The sequence below is a fragment of the Perca flavescens genome, chromosome 11, assembly GCF_004354835.1.
Source record: "Perca flavescens isolate YP-PL-M2 chromosome 11, PFLA_1.0, whole genome shotgun sequence".
Taxonomy (NCBI): domain Eukaryota; kingdom Metazoa; phylum Chordata; class Actinopteri; order Perciformes; family Percidae; genus Perca; species Perca flavescens.
In genome coordinates, this window is record NC_041341.1 from 16,631,347 (window position 1) to 16,649,085 (window position 17,739).

Here is a 17,739-nt window from a genome sequence, read left to right on the forward strand (position 1 = left end):
AAGGCTTACTATGTTATCTGTGAGTCATGACCTTCTTCAAATCATCCGCTCAAAGACCTCTTAAAAACCAGGATGTTTTGTTTCACTCTGTGAAAGAGTCAGCTAGACAATCAAATTGAATTGCCGTTTTATTTTCATTCATTTTCTTTAAATTATTTGAATTGCTCAACAAATGAAATATGTGGGCAGTGATTCAGAGCTATGAAATTGTGACATTTTTCAGATACAGGCATGCACACAGTCTTTGATTCTGAGACTTTTGCATAATTATTGGTAATTGTTTATGAACAAGGATGCCCCAAATACACAAAGTGATCCCATGGCCCCCTGTGCCTGCAGCATACCTGGTCTCTAAAAACACAATGCACATATTTCTCCCTGAAAAACACTCAGCCATCAATGTTTGGGAGAAGCATCCCACTGAATATCCTGCTCTTATTGTCTCACAGTGTTTCTTTTTTATTTCATGATCATAAACTTTGTAGGCAGGGTGTTAAATCAATCATTCATGTGTTAATATATTGATGCATTAGTCTTGGAAAGGAAGAGGATCCTAGATTGTTTACTGTCTCCCTGGCTTTATTTCTATCACTATACACACACACACACACACTACAGTCAGTGCGTGTGAGTCAGACTCATTAGTCGGCCCAGTTGTGCAGATATCTCCCTCTCTCTCTTTCTCTCTCTCTACACACTCACACATTCATCAATCACTCTCTGACTATCTATCACTGCAACCATACTTCATGCTACACCAACACAGTCTCAAATCGCGCATGAAACTTCAGCATCCGATGTCTGGTACCATAGCAACAGAAATCAACCAATAAGGGGGCCACGACAAACCTTAGGTCAATTATAGCATCTTGGTGTGTTTGATTCTGTGAAATGGGGTTTGTTGCAAACTAATCTAATTTTCATTCCCTGTATTATGACCTACTTTATTCCACTGTCCTTAATTTAAAGATGATGTAGGCTACAATTAAGTATGCCTATATGCCATTTGATTTAACATCAAGTAAATCAACCAATGTCTTCATGCTCTTTGCAATTTACCCTTTGTTCTCTAAAAAGCTAGATAATTCATGTGTCAATTAGTCTAAATCAAATCAGGCACTGATGTACAAAAAATGCTCAGGTTGTAGCCTGCCCTTTCTGTCTGCATGACCTTATTTTACTCCATGATAATTTAATTCGTTCAATGAGCTGCTGACTAACGTGGACATGCACAGAAGCCGTGACAAGTGACACAAGAAGTGTGCTATTTTTTTTGGGAAGACTGTAGCCAACATGGTTATTATTGTCTGCGGACCACCATGATTACAGCCTGCCATTACGCTGCTGGCTCGTTCAATCTGCACGTGCCTCTGCGTCACGGCCGTCAGTGTCTGTATGCCAGGCCGTCTGAGGACAACCCTGCTCGGAGCCAGACAGTACAAATACCCGGGAAAAAAAATCCTAGACTAGGCGTTTGATCGACTGTCTACCGCAGGAAAGCGGGAGGTGTGGGCGCCCTGTGAACAGAAAACATCCTGACTTAAGCCGCAGGGAAACATTTTAAAAGGTGAACAATCGGTCAGAGTGCGATTAATTAACGGTTACTTCTACATCGAAAAGCTTCACACCAACGCTGGTCGTGTCGAGTAAATCGGTGCGGAAGTATCCGAGTGGGTGTTTCAAAACTGTACAAAGCTTCCAAGAGCTATTTTATACAGTCAGTTCATGTGACATGCACTCAGTAGTCCGCATAGGCTAGGCGGTTGCAAAATTACAAATCCCACTATGGCCACGCCAAGACCCGCCCTACGAAGCAGCTCGATTGGTTGGGGTTAGGCATTTCACCTCGAGTGGTTAAGGTTAGGATTCGGGGATTGGTCAGGGGATAGGACCCATGGACGCCTGGCCAATAGTAGTGTGCGAATGCTGTTGAAGGGCGGGTCTTGTCGTGGCTATAGTGGGAAAAGAAATATTGCAGCCGGGTTGAGCTGCTACCATTGGCTGCTACAAGTGAACCGGAAATTTGGCTTATTTTGTTTTTGAAAATAAAATACAGGTGTTTTTGCTAGTCAACATAGTAATTTCTGAACTTAACTAGCCAAAGGGGAATGGTCCAACCAAAATATATGTACACAAATATACACAACTATACGTATGTTTTTTTTCTTTCCAATTACTAGCTACGTCTAACAAAAGACCATAACATTATTGGTATTTAACAGTTAGAGTTCAGCCTATGATGATGTCTTACTTGTGTTATGAAACAATATAACTTTTTATATAGATTTATATTCATATATTTATATAGACTTAGTTTCTACATTAACACCTTTTTGGTTATCCAAGCTTTGTGCCAGTTGACTTTAATAGGAGTAGAAGAAAGCTATGTCTGATGACCTAACATACGTACACATTTACTATGGCAAAGGCCTACTGCCTGCAGGACAAGCACTGTATATGTGTTTGATAACTCATTAATGTTATGTTGTTTTGCTCTTTAACCCAACATTTTCTCCACACAATGTTATGACGGTATATTCAACACACTCACACACCTAGACAAAATTTTAAATTTTCATCATATGTTTTATTTTGAAATTTTCTCCGGAACTGCTATGTTTCGCCTTCTTCGCTTGACGCTCACTGAGGAAAAAGGAAAGCAAAGGGATCAGGCGGTAGAAATGGAGAGCAAAAGGACTGGGGTGGAGAGAGAGCGAAAATGTTGAAGAGACATGGCGTGGCAACAAGACAAAATAAGGGGATATCTGTCCACCAAAAGGGCTTTTCTGAATAACAAAGTCAAGGTTGAGGAGTCGAGCTAACGTTAACTGTCTGGAGGATTTTGATTTCGCTTTGCTTTGGTCCTACCTCGTAATCAGTGCGCACTCAACGTTTGTGTTGGTCTGTAGCTATCTGCAGAGAGAAGTCTGTGGCGAACAACCCAGTCTGACAGAATAAAAGGTAAAAGCGAGTGACTTCTGTTACAATCACTCAGGACTGTTGTTTGTTTACAGATTAACACCGTACTGAAGTTCCAAAGTCATATAACGTTACTGTGTCTTTTGTTTGCGAGCTAATTTTGGCAGCATTGTTAGCGAGTGCAGTCAACACACTTATACCCGTATTTTTGCTTGCTTGAATTGACATGATATTACAGTCGTGCCATGGCGCAGCGACATGCACGATTAATTAGCAAAGCAGAGTGGCTAGGCTACGTGACAAAGTGCCACATGGGGCTCTGTTGTAACCTACCTGTCAATGGCAGAAGACCTGCCCGACAACGCTGAAGTTGACTTCCGATTCGGCAGTTCAGCGCTGTGGAGAATAGGTCTGGCAATGCGAGAAACATAACGTTAACTTATAATGCTGAGCGACTCATCCTCCGTTTTTACCACATTTTACTGTTGTGCAAGCGTGTTTGACATTTTAGGTAAAGCATTAAAGCTGCCTGCAATCCACTTTGAGATTTGGAAAAGCTTTATTCTATTTGTGAAAATCTAATAAAAGGGAGATTTCATTGATTTCTTCACATGTAGATCCACCACTATAAAACACAGTGAAGTCTCGCGAAGACCTGCCCGGGCATGCCTTTGGACACAAAGCTGAGCATAAAACCAATATCATAACATTTATGCTGAATAAACATTACACCACAATAATAAATGCACAACATAACTGCCATAAATGTTAGTTGTTACCAGTGTCACTGTTTGTATGCACCTGAGAAACCTTTGTAAACTAGCAAGAAAACATCACTCAGTAATTGTTCACTTCTCAAAAGTGTATTTGCCTTAATATTAAGTTGGTAATTAAAATGACACACCTTTATCTGATTAGTGTTGACATCCAGGATCATTTTAGGATGTATGGACAGCTATTTATGTGCGTCATAAATACAGAAGTCAGTGGCTCCTCTAAATAGTTTTATAAATAACCTAAGCAATTAACTAAGCACTAAACTTTTGCAGTCTGGTGCCTGAGCTCAGCTTTGCCTCGTATGACTACTGATGAGTAACTCCTCTTGTGCTGCTTTCAGGTAGCTCAGTATGAGCCGAGATGGATGGACAAAGAAGAGAGCCAATGACAGTGGTGACAATGGTTGGGCTGAAAGTGTGAGTATCTCTCATGTCATCATAATTAACAATGTAAAGCAGAAATAAACCCAGTATGAGGACATGCTCGATCTAAAAAGGAAAACAGTAGGCTATATGACTGTCGGAGAAGTGTAACCTTAAGGTAGATAGATAGGCAGCTGAATGGGCAGTTGTTCAGAGTACTGTGTTAAGAGTAAAAAATCCAGTGGGATAAAATGTATTACATGGTTTATGCATAGTGAGCTTCACAATATTACTGGAAGTGAACAATTCTGTTCTTCACTCCATGCAATTTCATTATGACAGCTAAGAGCCTGAAGAAGATCACTAGTCACTGTCTAATTAGGTAAAGGCTAGACTGCCGGGCAAAGCTTTAACGCAACTGCGAGAGCTGCATTTTGCCATATAGCCAACATCTCATAACAACAATAATATCACCATAGCATGACAGTAATTAGGCAGTGTCTCTGTAACTGAAGAAGAAAATTATTTTTTGTGTGTGCCCCTATTTAAATGTCATATACACTGATATTCTATGTACCACCCATAAAAGAAAATGCACATGGTGTGCAAGCATGTTGGATAACAGCAGCATTTAAAAAAAAATACACATATTGAGTTTAATCTTTATACATAAACTTAAAAAAGTGTTGCTTGCTGAGGGAAGTAGATATACTGTACCTTATTGTAAGAGAAGGCATTGTAATATTCATACCAGCATATCAAGACTGTAGTTCTGTCTCACTGCTCTCCTTTGTGTTTATAGGGCGGCTATATGGCTGCAAAAGTTTCTAAGCTGGAGGAGCAGTTTAAACTCGATGCCCCCAGAGAGAAACAAAAGGATGGTTCATGCTCCAATATTTTTAGCGGTGTGGCCATCTATGTCAATGGATACACAGGTAACACTGCGCTACAGTACTAATGTCAAAAAAATGTAAACGTTCTTTTACTTCCTTTCAGGTCATGGTTTTATGTGATAACTGTATCTATTGTTCTTTTTGTGATGTGGTCTGCAGATCTATAAGTAGGACTTTTGTCTGATATTGTGATGTTTTTTGTGTCTTTTTGGTTTACTGTTTTATTGGTTGCCTCTCTGTGAGCAGAGCCAAGTGCAGATGAGCTACGCAGACTAATGATGTTGCATGGTGGCCAGTTCCACATGTACTACTCTCGCTCCAAGACCACCCACATCATCGCCAATAACTTGCCCAACAGCAAAATTCAGGAGCTCAAAGGGGAAAAGATCATCAGGCCAGAGTGGATCCCCGACAGGTGTGTTCAGTGGGAATTGTCTTGCTCATTTAATACCATATTGTTAAATATTTGCTGAAAATCCTTGTGTTAACTTTGTCATTTGTTTGAAACAGTATCAAGGCTGGGCGTCTCCTGCCTTACTTCCAGTACCAGCTGTACACTAAACAGAAAGGCCCACTCTTCCCTGGCACGACTCTGCGCCAGACGTCAGAGATGGCAGGACCCAGCCATGGGCTGCTTCAGCCGAGCATCCATCAAAAGCTTCATCTGCCACAGGGCAGCATTCAGCACTCTGTACTCAACCATGACCAGTCCACATCCAACTCTGTCCCTAACCCCAGCCACAGTGGACTTTACCAAGGCAACATCCAACCTCAGTCCATCCAGCAAAGTTCTGCAGTTTGCTTCATTAACCAACAACCAAGTCACTTAGCATCCACTTACCTCAATACAGATCCCAGACACAGAAGCCCTTTGCACACCCACCTGCTGTCTAACCCAAGCCCCACAAAGCACCCCCACAAGCCCCAACAGTCTGCTGTTCAAACAGCTAATTCTAATCTCCAGCATCAAAGAGCTAGCCAACCACAACCTCAGAACAACTCTTCTTGCAACAGTGCCCGGAGTGGCTGCAAGGAAGTGGAAATAAAAATGTGAGTATACATTATTATTATTATTATTATTATTATTATTATTATTATTATTATTTAAAACTTAAATGAGAGATTACAAAGTTTTGCACACACAATTGGAACATCTTGTTACATTAATATTGATTAAGACATCTCTTCTTCAACTTTTGATCTCACAGAAACAGATTATTACAGAACTCATTGGATGTGATGAGCCCTTCAAAAATGAATGAAATACAAGATTGTGGCAAAGGAGATCCTCTCCCGCAGGTGGTGAAGGAAGCACATCTGACAAATGGACACACTCACCTTGTTAATGGTGCCTTAAAGCCAGAGGACCTGTCTCCTGTTACAGATGAACACTCTGTTGACAATGAATGGCCTCCATGCAGAGTCAAGAGTTCAGATGATAAACCTCAGAGTCCTCCAGTACAGTTTCAGAGCAAACCTGACCCTTATGAGTTTCCCCATAGTCCTCCAAAACAATCTGACCAGTCTCCTGTCTTTCTAAAGCAATCCAATTCACATGGAGCCAATGAGCAGAGACCTAAACCTCCACCACCCACCTACCAGGAGGCTATAAAAGCCACTGAGAGCCACCTACTCCCAAAACAGCTCCAGCAATCCTGTCAAGTTGATTCAAATCCAGAAAAGACTCTGTCACCCGCATCTCGCTCTCTTTCACATACTCCAATTCGACTGAACGGAAGTCACCACAATGCCTTTTCGTCTGACCCTGCCTCACTTAACACAACCAACGTAACAGCCAAACCGGATCCTCCCACTGAAAAGGTTTTATCACCATCTAAGTCGTCAGCTCAGCTGCTGGCACAGACAGGCGGTTTGATCTCTGAGTTCTACTCTCACTCACGTTTACACCAGATCTCCACATGGAGGTCCAGCTTTTCGGAGTATGTCAATGAACTGCACGGGAAGCGAAAAGCGGTGGGAGGGGCCTCCTTTCCTGGGAAAGACCGACTGAGGAAATCTGTGGCCCAGCGCTCAACAGACAGTCGAGGTAGGAAAGGAAGGATCACTGTTGCTTTTCCCTGTAAAAAGAAAAGCAGCTATTTATTTTAGTTTTTTTTTTGTTAAAGAAGGGTAAATTTAGGTGACTACACAGTCCGAGACGCATACCTCATAAGGCAAGGCAATTTTATTTGTATAGCACAATTCCGCAGCAATGCGATTCAAAGTGCTTTACACAAGACATAAAGACACAGTTAAAAATATCATACAAATTGGTAACAGATGAAGAAACAGTTATAAAAAATGAATGAATAAAAGTAAAAATTTAAATACAAAAATGAATTAAGAAAAGGCAGTGTTAACTCCAACTTCTCTTGTTCAAATTTAGACCGAGACATTAGTGATATTCATTCTTGCAATGTGTCCTGTTGCCCTCGACTGTAAAGTGTCAATAAATGCTAAAAACATTTTAAAAAAATCGTGTCTCATCGTGAAAAAGCAAACCAGCACCATAAGGCCTAGGAGTACATGTTCTATTTCTAAAAATGTTCTCTCTGGGATCATCGTCTGTGTCCCTGCTAATTTACGGTGTACTGATGTTGCATGTGTGGCCCGTTTTAAACTGGATTTAGATGCTCATGCTCATGTTCATTTGTGATTTGGAAAACTTTCTCTGACGATATTGTATGTATTTATTTGTGTGGTCAGGAACGTCAGCACCCACAAGTGTTAAATCTTGTATTCTTCATGTGGACATGGACTGCTTCTTTGTGTCTGTGGGGATCCGACATCGGCCAGAGCTTAGAGGTAAGGCGCCTTTTTTTCTGTTTTAAATTGTGTGCTGCCATTGAAACGTGTGGATGATGTGCACAGGCACGTGCTGCATAGAATAGTCTCATCCATCCAGTCTGTGCTCCTGGTTGAGTTCATGGTTGTTTCGCAGGGAAGCCTATAGCTGTGACCAGTAACCGTGGACAGGGCAGAGTGCCCCTGAGGCCCGGGGCCCACCCTCAGCTGGAGCAGCAGTACTACCAGAGGAAACATACTCATCCACAACCTGGTGAGATCATTATACTCAACCTGTTTGTCATGGAGCGCGCTGACCTTGATTTTCCATAGGCCTGGCTCAGTGTGTTTCCTGTATTTTCCCGTACATGTCGTCCTTTAACATGCAATCTTAAGTGTACCCTTGTTCTGCCTCTCAGAGAGGGCAGATGAGGATCTACACAGAAGTCCTTCACAAGAGAGTCCTGACTCCCATGCTAACGGAGTGGACCAGGCTGCTGCCACTCTCTCAATGGCAGAGATTGCATCCTGCAGTTATGAGGCTAGGTAAGATATAATCACACACTTGTGGGCTTTTCATTTATATTAAACAGCACAAATGTCTGTATTTTGTACTAACGGGAATTGGTTTTCTCTCACAGGCAGGCTGGTGTGAGAAATGGGATGTTTTTTGGCAAAGCAAAACAGCTGTGTCCCTCGCTGCAGTCTGTCCCATATGATTTTGAGGCCTATAAAGAGGTGGCGCTCACCATGTATGAGACTCTGGCAGGGTAAGAAGAACCTTCCTCTTCAATTTTTAAATCACTTCCCTCTTGGTTACATAAAAAATGACCTAAAGCACACCTTCTCATTTATTTATTTATTTTTTTGCAGTTACACCCATGACATTGAGGCTCTGAGCTGTGACGAAGTGTTGATAGACGGTTCTGCTCTGCTAACCGAGTTGGGCAGCAACCCAGAAGATCTGGCTAGTGCAATCAGAGCAGACATCAAGGAGAAAACCGGATGCTGTGCTTCAGTGGGCATGGGTGAGTTTGTCTTATAAATGTAAAATACATCAAGCCAGCGTTCCTGTTTAACAAACTCAGACTGACTCATCCGTTCAGGGTCCAACATCCTGTTGGCTCGGTTGGCGACCCGTAAGGCCAAGCCAGATGGCCAATACTTGTTAAAGTCTGAAGAAGTGGATGATTTTATCAGGGACCTGCCAGTGACCAGCTTACCAGGTAGATACAGCACCACCTGCTAGTCCCGGCTGTCAGCGTACAGTCTTTCCTGTGGTAAATATTTGATAAATCTTTCATTTCTTTTTTTCTAGGCGTTGGGCCTGTTATGGGCAAAAAACTGGCTGCTATGGGTGTGAGGTCATGTGGGGACCTCCAACAGGTGTCTCTGTCTCAGCTACAAAAGAAGTTTGGACCCCGGACCGGACAGACCCTCTTCCGCTTCTGCAGGGGGCTAGATGACCGACCTGTCCGCTACGAGAAGGAAAGGAAGTCCGTCTCAGCTGAGATGAACTACAACATTCGCTTTACTACGGTTACTACTACTTTCTTTCTCCTGTTTTTTTCTTTCTCTTCTTTCTTATCTTCCCTGCATTTCCCATCTATCTCTCAAACCCTCTTGTCCCCCTACCTCTGTGATCAGGTTGATGAGGCAGAGTCTTTCCTGACTAACTTGTCCATGGAGGTGCAAAAACGTTTACAAGAAGCAGGGCTGCGTGGACGCAGAGTTACTCTTAAGGTCATGGTTCGCAAGGTTGGAGCGCCACTCGAATCTGCTAAATACGGCGGTCATGGCATATGTGATAACTTAGCCAGGTAGGAAAGAAACTATCATCTGTGTATGTTACGGGTTGATTGATAATGTCCTCTATGCATTGCTTCTCCATATTATATCCATATCCGTCTCCTTTTTTGTCAGGACTGTGATGCTCGCTCAATCCACTGACAGTGGTCAGCTGATAGCCACTGCAGTCATCAAGCTGTTCCACGCCATGAAGTTGCAGGTTCAGGACATGAGAGGAGTCGGCATCCAGGTTCAGCTTCTTGACGGACACCGCTCTGTCCCCCAGGACTCTTCGGGCCCCGGGACACGCTCCATCAAAGAAATGTTGCTAGGCAGTGGAAGTGCAAGATCCAGTCACGGAGGTTTGTGTAAAGTCTTTGTGTTTCAGTTTATATATGTGTTGTTGTCTGTTAAATCAATTGAGTTCAGCATCAATGTTACAGATGCTGCTGACAACAGCACACATCAGGAAAAGGCTTCGTCAACCACAGGCCCATCATCTCGCTCCTCTCCAGGTCCTCTGTCCTCTCCCGAGCCGGTCCCAGGGACGAGCAGAGACCAGCAGGCAGGCAGACAAACTCCAAAACATTCTCGAGCCCGTCTCAACTTCAGCATTGAGGTTCCCTCCCCTTCACAGGTAGGGACTTGAAGGGCACGTCTAATAAGAGCTGAACAGTTGAATGTTTTCAACAACTCGGGTTTCTTTACGATATCCAAGGTGGATCATTCTGTGTTGGCGGCGTTGCCCGCAGATCTGAGAGAACAAGTGGAGCAGTCATGGACTAATCGGGATGGGAGAGCAAGTAACCGTCGGTCACCCAGTCCACGGCCCGCTGCTCCTCTTCCACAGCCTCCATCTCTAAAGTCTCGTCCTACCTCCCCTCTTCGTCCTCCTGTCTCTGGTCCTGCACTCTACACTCCACCCGTTGGCACATTGCTTCTACAGATTCCAAACCAGCCCGACAGTCCAGGAATTGTGCTGGAACTACCAAACTTCTCACAGGTAGGGATGCAAACGTTTGAGATTTTGCCTTTTGTAGATAATCCATAAATCTGTCAAAGGCCCAAGTTGTCACAGAGAAATGTGAACACTTATTACGGTCGGTGTAGGTTAAAAATATCAATACATGTAATCCTTAAGAGCAGGGGTCTTCAACGTTTTTTAAGCCAAGGACCCTTTAACTGAAACAGAGACGGATCAGGGACCCCCTACTACATATATTGTATAAAATGAAGTTGTATATCAAACTGGAACTACAATAACTTTTAGGGCAGCCTAAAGCCTTTATAGATACCTTTTTTTGCATAGAATACTAAGCTATCAAGCTATTAAAATAGCCTAATAATTGTCGGCATGATTTTATGAATTATTTTATAATTCATGATGTGGAACAGGTAATCCTTTGGGATGAACTGTATCTGTGCTACCTTAGTGACTACCTTACCTATATGGGCCAGTAAGCCTATCATCAGTGTGGATTTATATTAGCTAATAATATGTTGGAATCATGTTAAGACTTTTACATTTTTTTTTTAAATGTTCAAAAATTAACAATAATTTGGAGGCCCCCCTGCAATGACTCTGAGGACCCCCTAGGGTCCGGGACCCCTATTGAAGATCCCTGCTTAAGAGGCACCTTTTTATTCGAAGTGCAAAAGCTTTTCTCCAAATGAGCATATTAGTCCCCAATTATATAAAGCTGATTTTATTGTTTGTCACTAGACGTTTTATTTGATTTAGTCTCTCGGCTTTCTGACTGCAGGTTGATCCGGATGTATTTGCTGCCCTTCCCAAAGAGCTCCAGGACGAACTGAAGTCTTCCTACAACCGCGTAATAAATGTCCAGCCCCAGGCAAAAATATGTAAGTCCCCAAGTGAATTTGTTAAGAATTAGTTTTGCTTGTTTTTTCTACTATTATCAGCTTGCATATTCTCTTTATCTTTTTGTTTTTCCTCTTGGTTTCTCAGCAGTGGAGCAGAAGAATCCACTGTTGCAGCTAAAACAGTCAGGACTTGGAGTTGGCATTGGTCGAGTGAAGCGGCGCTACAAGAGAAAAAATGCCGTGAGCCCTGTTAAAAAAGGTCCTTCCCCTCTAAAGAGGCGTCACACAACTAACAGCCCAGCCAAAACCCTACCACCTCCTATGAAATCACGGGAAACAATAAACATATTAAAGGTGAGCCAAAGAACAGTTCAATATATGTTGATAATGGCAGCATGTGAAGATATACCCCTTTTTTGCCAGTTTGTACTCTATTAAGTAATCTGTCCAGCTCACACCTGTTTTCCCTTCCCAGACTGAAAATTGTCCCTCCACATCAACCTCAAAACCAGACATCCCAGAGTCTCTGTCCAAATTCATTCCTCGCCCTTCTCCAGTGTTGGCCGGAGCCTATGACCTGACGGACATTAAAACCCTCCTACGGGAATGGGTCACCACCATAACAGGTAGACCACATGTGTCAAACTCGAGGCCCGCGGGCATAATCTGGCCCCTTGCAGATGTTTTTGACGTATATCAATTCAGGTTCACAATACATTTCGGCCCACCTAGTGTTTGTAGCTTTTTCTGAAGTTTTTGTCACTTTTGCAGACGCTTTTGGTGCCTTTTTTCCAATGTTTTTGCCACTTTTTCCACGTTTTGGGGGCCTTTTCTGGCGCTTTGATGTTAGTAGTTACTTTTTGGGGGCTTTATGTGGACCAAACTGTAAGTGAGAAGACTATATGAGACACTGCAATAATCCAGTAAAAGATCCTTGAGTTTTTCGATGAAATAAAAGCATGTGAATAAACTAAACATGTCCGGCCCTTGATGTCATTCTTAGTTTCCAGTGTGGCCCTCTGGGAAATTGAGTTTGACACCTCTGAGGTAGACAGTAAAGAACAGCTCTCTCATAGTGCCTACTCATGCAGTTACTTATGTTGTATGTAATCCATTTAATCACTTCTTACTTTTTGTTAGAACCCATGGAGGAGGACATCCTGCAGGTGGTAAAATACTGCACTGATCTGATTGAGGATAAAGATCTGGAGAAGTTGGATCTGATTATAAAATATATGAAAAGGTAAGAACTGTACAGTTTAGCCACCTCCATTCCTCTACCTAACGCGCTTTATTTTGTGTTTTTATTTATGTTGCCTTTTGATCTTTTCTCTGCAGGCTCATGCAGCAGTCGGTAGAGTCTGTTTGGAGTATGGCTTTTGACTTCATCCTAGACAACGTGCAGGTGGTTGTGCAGCAGGCTTATGGTAGCACCCTAAAAGTAGTATGAAGAAGGAGGGGGTACTATTCTCTCTGTGTGTTACCATTGCACCAAGACTTTTTGTTTTGCTACTTTCACATGGTCATCTGCAATACAAATTATGACGTTAAAATTATGATTTTCGTCCTTCTCAACTTAATGTTCTCTGTGGCCTCCTGAGAGTGAGACACAAATGAATGACTCCCCACACACACGCACACACACACGCACACACACAATATGAGAAAGTGTTACAAGAGCCATGACAGTATTTCATGAGATTTTGTACAGTTCATTATTTTCTGTGCTTGCTTTTTTAAGGGAAAAGTGAAATTGAGACAAACTGAAAGGCAGAAAATTAACTTAGAATCTACTCCCCAAAACTCAGAACAGTGGTAAGCGTAGCAGCTTTTTGCAATTTCATCATTTTTCATGTGGAGTTCTTTTCTAAATAAACGTATGTGAAATTTTATATAAATAAAAACATTTTGCAGGCAGTGCTTAACTATTTGTTATACAAGCCAAGCCTTATAAGATTTTTTTATTTCCTCCTGATGAGCGTTTTTCATCTGAAATAGCAGTTGACGTCCCCTATGTGTTCCTAAGGTTTAAAATACACATGTTGGGAGTTTCTTTTTCCATGTATGCAGTTAAATCAGTCTTGGTTTAAAATAATGACTGTGGTAAACACATCCATAATGTTTAAACGCAAAGCACCTTTTAGAGATTTTAGAATCAGTTAAGCACTCCTCAGACATCAGATTTATGATAATACCAGAAATGGTAGGATTAAAATGTCTTGTTTTTCATCAGTTTCTTTGGTGCTCCTGCCACTTGTACGGACATGTGAACTATCTACTACTGCTGTGTCACAAAAAAAAAAAAATATATAGTCTGCCGCATAAAGTGGTATCTTTTTTTCTTGTCTCTCGCAAAGACAAGTGCCAAGCCTTGTTATTATAGTATAATGTAAATAATGTTTTCAAAGACCCTTGTTAAAAGTTTTAAGAGAAAATATGTATGTGGAGGGTTTACCTCTTGTATTGTTTACATGTAGTGAATTCTTAGTAACTGTCTTTAAATTGTAAAATCTTCTCACTCTTTAATTGTTTGTAAGTGTTCCAACATGGAAATCCGAAGCTGGCCAAAGCACTTCATTTGAGGTTAACTGTTGATTCTCAGTAGCACTCTGCCTTGGGAGGATGTTGACAGGGGTTATGGCAATCAATAAGTAGCCTATGCAGTTCTTTTTTTTTTCACTAGCAAGTGAGATGTTCCTTCAAGATAATGTAACATTTCATACAGCCTTTGTATCTGGAGTAAACTTTTTCTAGTGTGTTGGCAACCTAGTTACCAGTTCCACAAATCTGAATATTGAAATAATGCTGGATTTGCAAAGGAACAGGTGACCTGATTTTTATTTAAAGTATGTACTTGTGTACTTCATATATTGGAGACATTTGTATGGCTTGTGGCTACATCATTGTATTGTGAACTTAACTTTTATGATTGATGATTAGAAGTACTCAGCAGATGCGGCTGGCTGGCTTGTGATCTGTGTGTGTGTGTGTGTGTGTGTGTGTGTGTGTGTGTGTGTGTGTGTGTGTGTGTGTGTGTGTGTGTGTGTGTGTGTGTGTGTGTGTGTGTGCGTGTGTGTGTGTGTGCGCGTGTGTGTGTGTGTGCGCGCGTGTGTGTGTGCGCGCGCGTGTGCGCGTGCATAGTTTGTTTAAAGCAGTATCCCCTATATGCAAAACAAATCAATCTGTCACTTTTTTCAACTTGTTGAAATGAATGTAATTCAGAATGTGCAAGTCTCCAATCACTTTCAAGATGTTTGCTTCTTTTCACCTTTCATATCTTTCCAGAAGGGAATGGCCAGAAGTTAAAATTGGCCAGTCTTGTCTTCTCTAAACTGGCTCGTGCCTGAAGACCTGAAGCTGTGAACTTGTTTGTAAGTTTTCTAAATCTTGGTAATAAACTGTAAACTCTGTATTCATTTATTTGTCTTTGTCATTGTTTAAGGTTACAACCTGAATTGTAGAAGGGTTTCCAATCAAGATCATGTTGGTTCTGAAAGTAACCTTTTGAAGGGGGGAAATGGCTATTCTCTTCTACTGGTATATTACAAACTGGGAATAGTGACGAATGTCTATTCTTGAAAGATAAAGGCTGTCAATCTTCATCTACACTGTGTCCTTGATCTGACAGTGAGGAGCAGATAAATACAGTAGTATTCCATACCTCAATACTCAAAACTTAATAATAAAAACTTTTTTCCCCCATTGTTAATGTGTTTGCAGGGGGCTTGCAGGCATGAAATCCACTAATGTGCAATATGCTGAAGTCTTGCATGTTTGTGCCAATAAACAATGTGGGGAATCCCAGTAAAACCAGCCACAGTCATTTTCTTATCAACAATTTTTTTTGCATGGTTTGCACGTTTATATATATATTTTTAATATTATTTGATTTTGTTTTGGAGTCATTTATGTGTTATTAAATACAAACAAAATTATATCAATAATATGACAATAAATTACATTGTGCAGGTTTTACATAAAAATAATGAACAAAATGTTAAAGCTGTAGTCTGAAAGATTTTCATTTAAATAAATCTGTTAAGACACTATCCACCGTGGAAGGAGGTAACACAATGGCGATTGAGCCTATGGCCAATTGATAAAAGTATTGCAATATTTATATAATATACAGTATGTGTATATATATAAAAATATGTATATATATATATTATATCGCCATCTGGTATGCTCCTGCCTCTGCTAAGGACATGGGCAACATGCAGCACATCATCCGCTCTGCTGAGAAGGTGATTGGCTGCAATCTGCCAGCTCTCCAGGACCTGTACACCTCCAGGACACTGAGGGGGGCAGGAAAGATTGTGGCCGATCCCTCTCACCCCGGACACAAACAGTTTGAACCTCTCCCCTTTGGCAGGGGGCTGCAGTCCATCAGGACCAAAACCTCATTTCACAAAAACAGTTTTTTCCACTCAGCAGTAAGCCTCACCAACAAGGCCCCAGACCCCAACCGACACTGACTCTTAACACCCCATTTGGTTCTGGGTCTGACCCCCAACCGCATTTTTCTGTCCGAGTCCAGCCCGCGTATACTCCAGACTGCTAAACTCTAAGCACAATTCTATTGATTTCACTCAAATAAGAATTTTAAATTAACTAGGACTGAAATCTTACAGGTTGCCACTTTATTTTATTTTTCAATTACAATAGGCATATAAAGGTGTTTGAGATTTGAGCTTCGGACTTTCGGTCGGCACCAAAGTGTTTCTGGAAAACTGTTCGCCACCTCAGGAGGGGGAAGCGGGGAACCATCCAAGCTGTGTACAGTAAGGATGGGACACTGTTGACCTCCACTGAGGAGGTAATAGGGCGGTGGAGGGAGCACTTTGAGGAACTCCTGAATCCGACTAATACGCCCTCTATGTTAGAGGCAGAGCTGGAGGATAACGGGGGATTGTCGTCGATTTCCCAGGCGGAAGTCACTGATGTAGTCAAACAACTACACAGTGGCAAAGCCCCGGGGATTGATGAGATCCGTCCAGAAATGCTCAAGGCTCTGGGTGTGGAGGGGCTGTCCTGGTTGACACGCCTCTTCAACATTGCGTGGAAGTCTGGGACGGTGCCAAAGGAGTGGCAGACTGGGGTGGTGGTCCCCCTTTTTAAAAAGGGGACCAGAGGGTGTGTGCCAATTATAGGGGTATCACACTTCTCAGCCTCCCTGGTAAAGTCTACTCCAAGGTGCTGGAAAGGAGGGTTCGCCAATAGTCGAACCTCGGGTTGAGGAGGAACAATGCGGATTCCGTCCTGGTCGTGGAACAACGGACCAGCTCTTCACTCTCGCAAGGATCCTGGAGGGAGCCTGGGAGTATGCCCAACCGGTCTACATGTGTTTTGTGGATTTGGAGAAGGCGTATGACCGGGTCCCCCGGGAGATACTGTGGGAGGTGCTGCGGGAGTATGGGGTGAGGGGGTCTCTACTCAGGGCCATCCAATCTCTGTATGACCAAAGTGAGAGCTGTGTCCGGGTTCTCGGTAGTAAGTCGGACTCGTTTCAGGTGAGGGTTGGCCTCCGCCAGGGCTGCGCTTTGTCACCAATCCTGTTTGTAATATTTATGGACAGGATATCGAGGCGTAGTCGGGTGGGGAGGGGTTGCAGTTTGGTGGGCTGGGGATCTCATCGCTGCTCTTTGCAGATGATGTGGTCCTGATGGCATCATCGGCCTGCGACCTTCAGCACTCACTGGATCGGTTCGCAACCGAGTGTGAAGCGGTTGGGATGAGGATCAGCACCTCTAAATCGGAGGCCATGGTTCTCAGCAGGAAACCGATGGAATGCCTTCTCCAGGTAGGGAATGAGTCCTTACCCCAAGTGAAGGAGTTCAAGTACCTTGGGGTTTTGTTCGCGAGTGAGGGGACAATGGAGCGGGAGATTGGTCGGAGAATCGGGCGCAGCGGGTGCGGTATTGCATTCAATCTATCGCACCGTTGACGAAAAGAGAGCTGAGCCAGAAGGCAAAGCTCTCGATCTACCGGTCAGTTTTCGTTCCTACCCTCACCTATGGTCATGAAGGCTGGGTCATGACCGAAAGAACGAGATCCAGGGTACAAGCGGCCGAAATGGGTTTCCTCAGGAGGGTGGCTGGCGTCTCCCTTAGAGATAGGGTGAGAAGCTCAGTCATCCGTGAGGAGCTCGGAGTAGAGCCGCTGCTCCTTTGCGTCGAAAGGAGCCAGTTGAGGTGGTTCGGGCATCTGGTAAGGATGCCCCCTGGGCGCCTCCCTAGGGAGGTGTTCCAGGCACGTCCAGCTGGGAGGAGGCCTCGGGGAAGACCCAGGACTAGGTGGAGGGATTATATCTCCAACCTGGCCTGGGAACGCCTCGGGATCCCCCAGTCGGAGCTGGTTAATGTTGCTCGGGAAAGGGAAGTTTGGGGTCC

The 17,739-nt window shown here is 43.0% G+C and overlaps 1 protein-coding gene across 4 annotated transcripts; it reads left to right on the forward strand.

The window, feature by feature from the left end:
• Nucleotides 1-1,415: 1,415 nt before the first annotated feature.
• Nucleotides 1,416-13,698, forward strand: rev1 (REV1 DNA directed polymerase). Of its 4 annotated transcripts, none has more exons than XM_028591609.1 (22): nt 1,416-1,567; nt 4,037-4,112; nt 4,861-4,993; nt 5,198-5,366; nt 5,462-6,001; nt 6,160-6,998; nt 7,658-7,756; nt 7,893-8,009; nt 8,155-8,281; nt 8,377-8,505; nt 8,609-8,763; nt 8,842-8,961; nt 9,054-9,274; nt 9,383-9,555; nt 9,659-9,885; nt 9,967-10,160; nt 10,242-10,526; nt 11,287-11,386; nt 11,493-11,701; nt 11,823-11,973; nt 12,488-12,590; nt 12,686-13,698. In XM_028591609.1, the coding sequence occupies exons 2-22, from the start codon at nt 4,047-4,049 to the stop codon at nt 12,795-12,797; spliced, it is 4,269 nt and encodes a 1,422-aa protein (XP_028447410.1). In that variant the 5' UTR covers nt 1,416-1,567; nt 4,037-4,046; the 3' UTR covers nt 12,798-13,698. The 4 variants fall into 4 exon arrangements, with proteins under 4 accessions (XP_028447410.1, XP_028447409.1, XP_028447411.1 ...); XM_028591608.1 differs by lacking the exon at nt 1,416-1,567 and adding an exon at nt 2,629-2,961; XM_028591610.1 differs by lacking the exon at nt 1,416-1,567 and adding an exon at nt 2,629-2,961 and having other exon boundaries at nt 11,496-11,701.
• The last annotated feature ends 4,041 nt before the right edge of the window (nt 13,699-17,739 follow it).

Bases quoted from the DNA above. Each gene is read 5' to 3' on its own strand.
- rev1 (XM_028591609.1), top strand. From the start codon at position 4,047: ATGAGCCGAGATGGATGGACAAAGAAGAGAGCCAATGACAGTGGTGAC. The intron at 5,367-5,461 runs GTGTGTTCAGTG...TGTTTGAAACAG, and splicing joins CCAGAGTGGATCCCCGACAG to TATCAAGGCTGGGCGTCTCC. The intron at 10,161-10,241 runs GTAGGGACTTGA...ACGATATCCAAG, and splicing joins AGGTTCCCTCCCCTTCACAG to GTGGATCATTCTGTGTTGGC.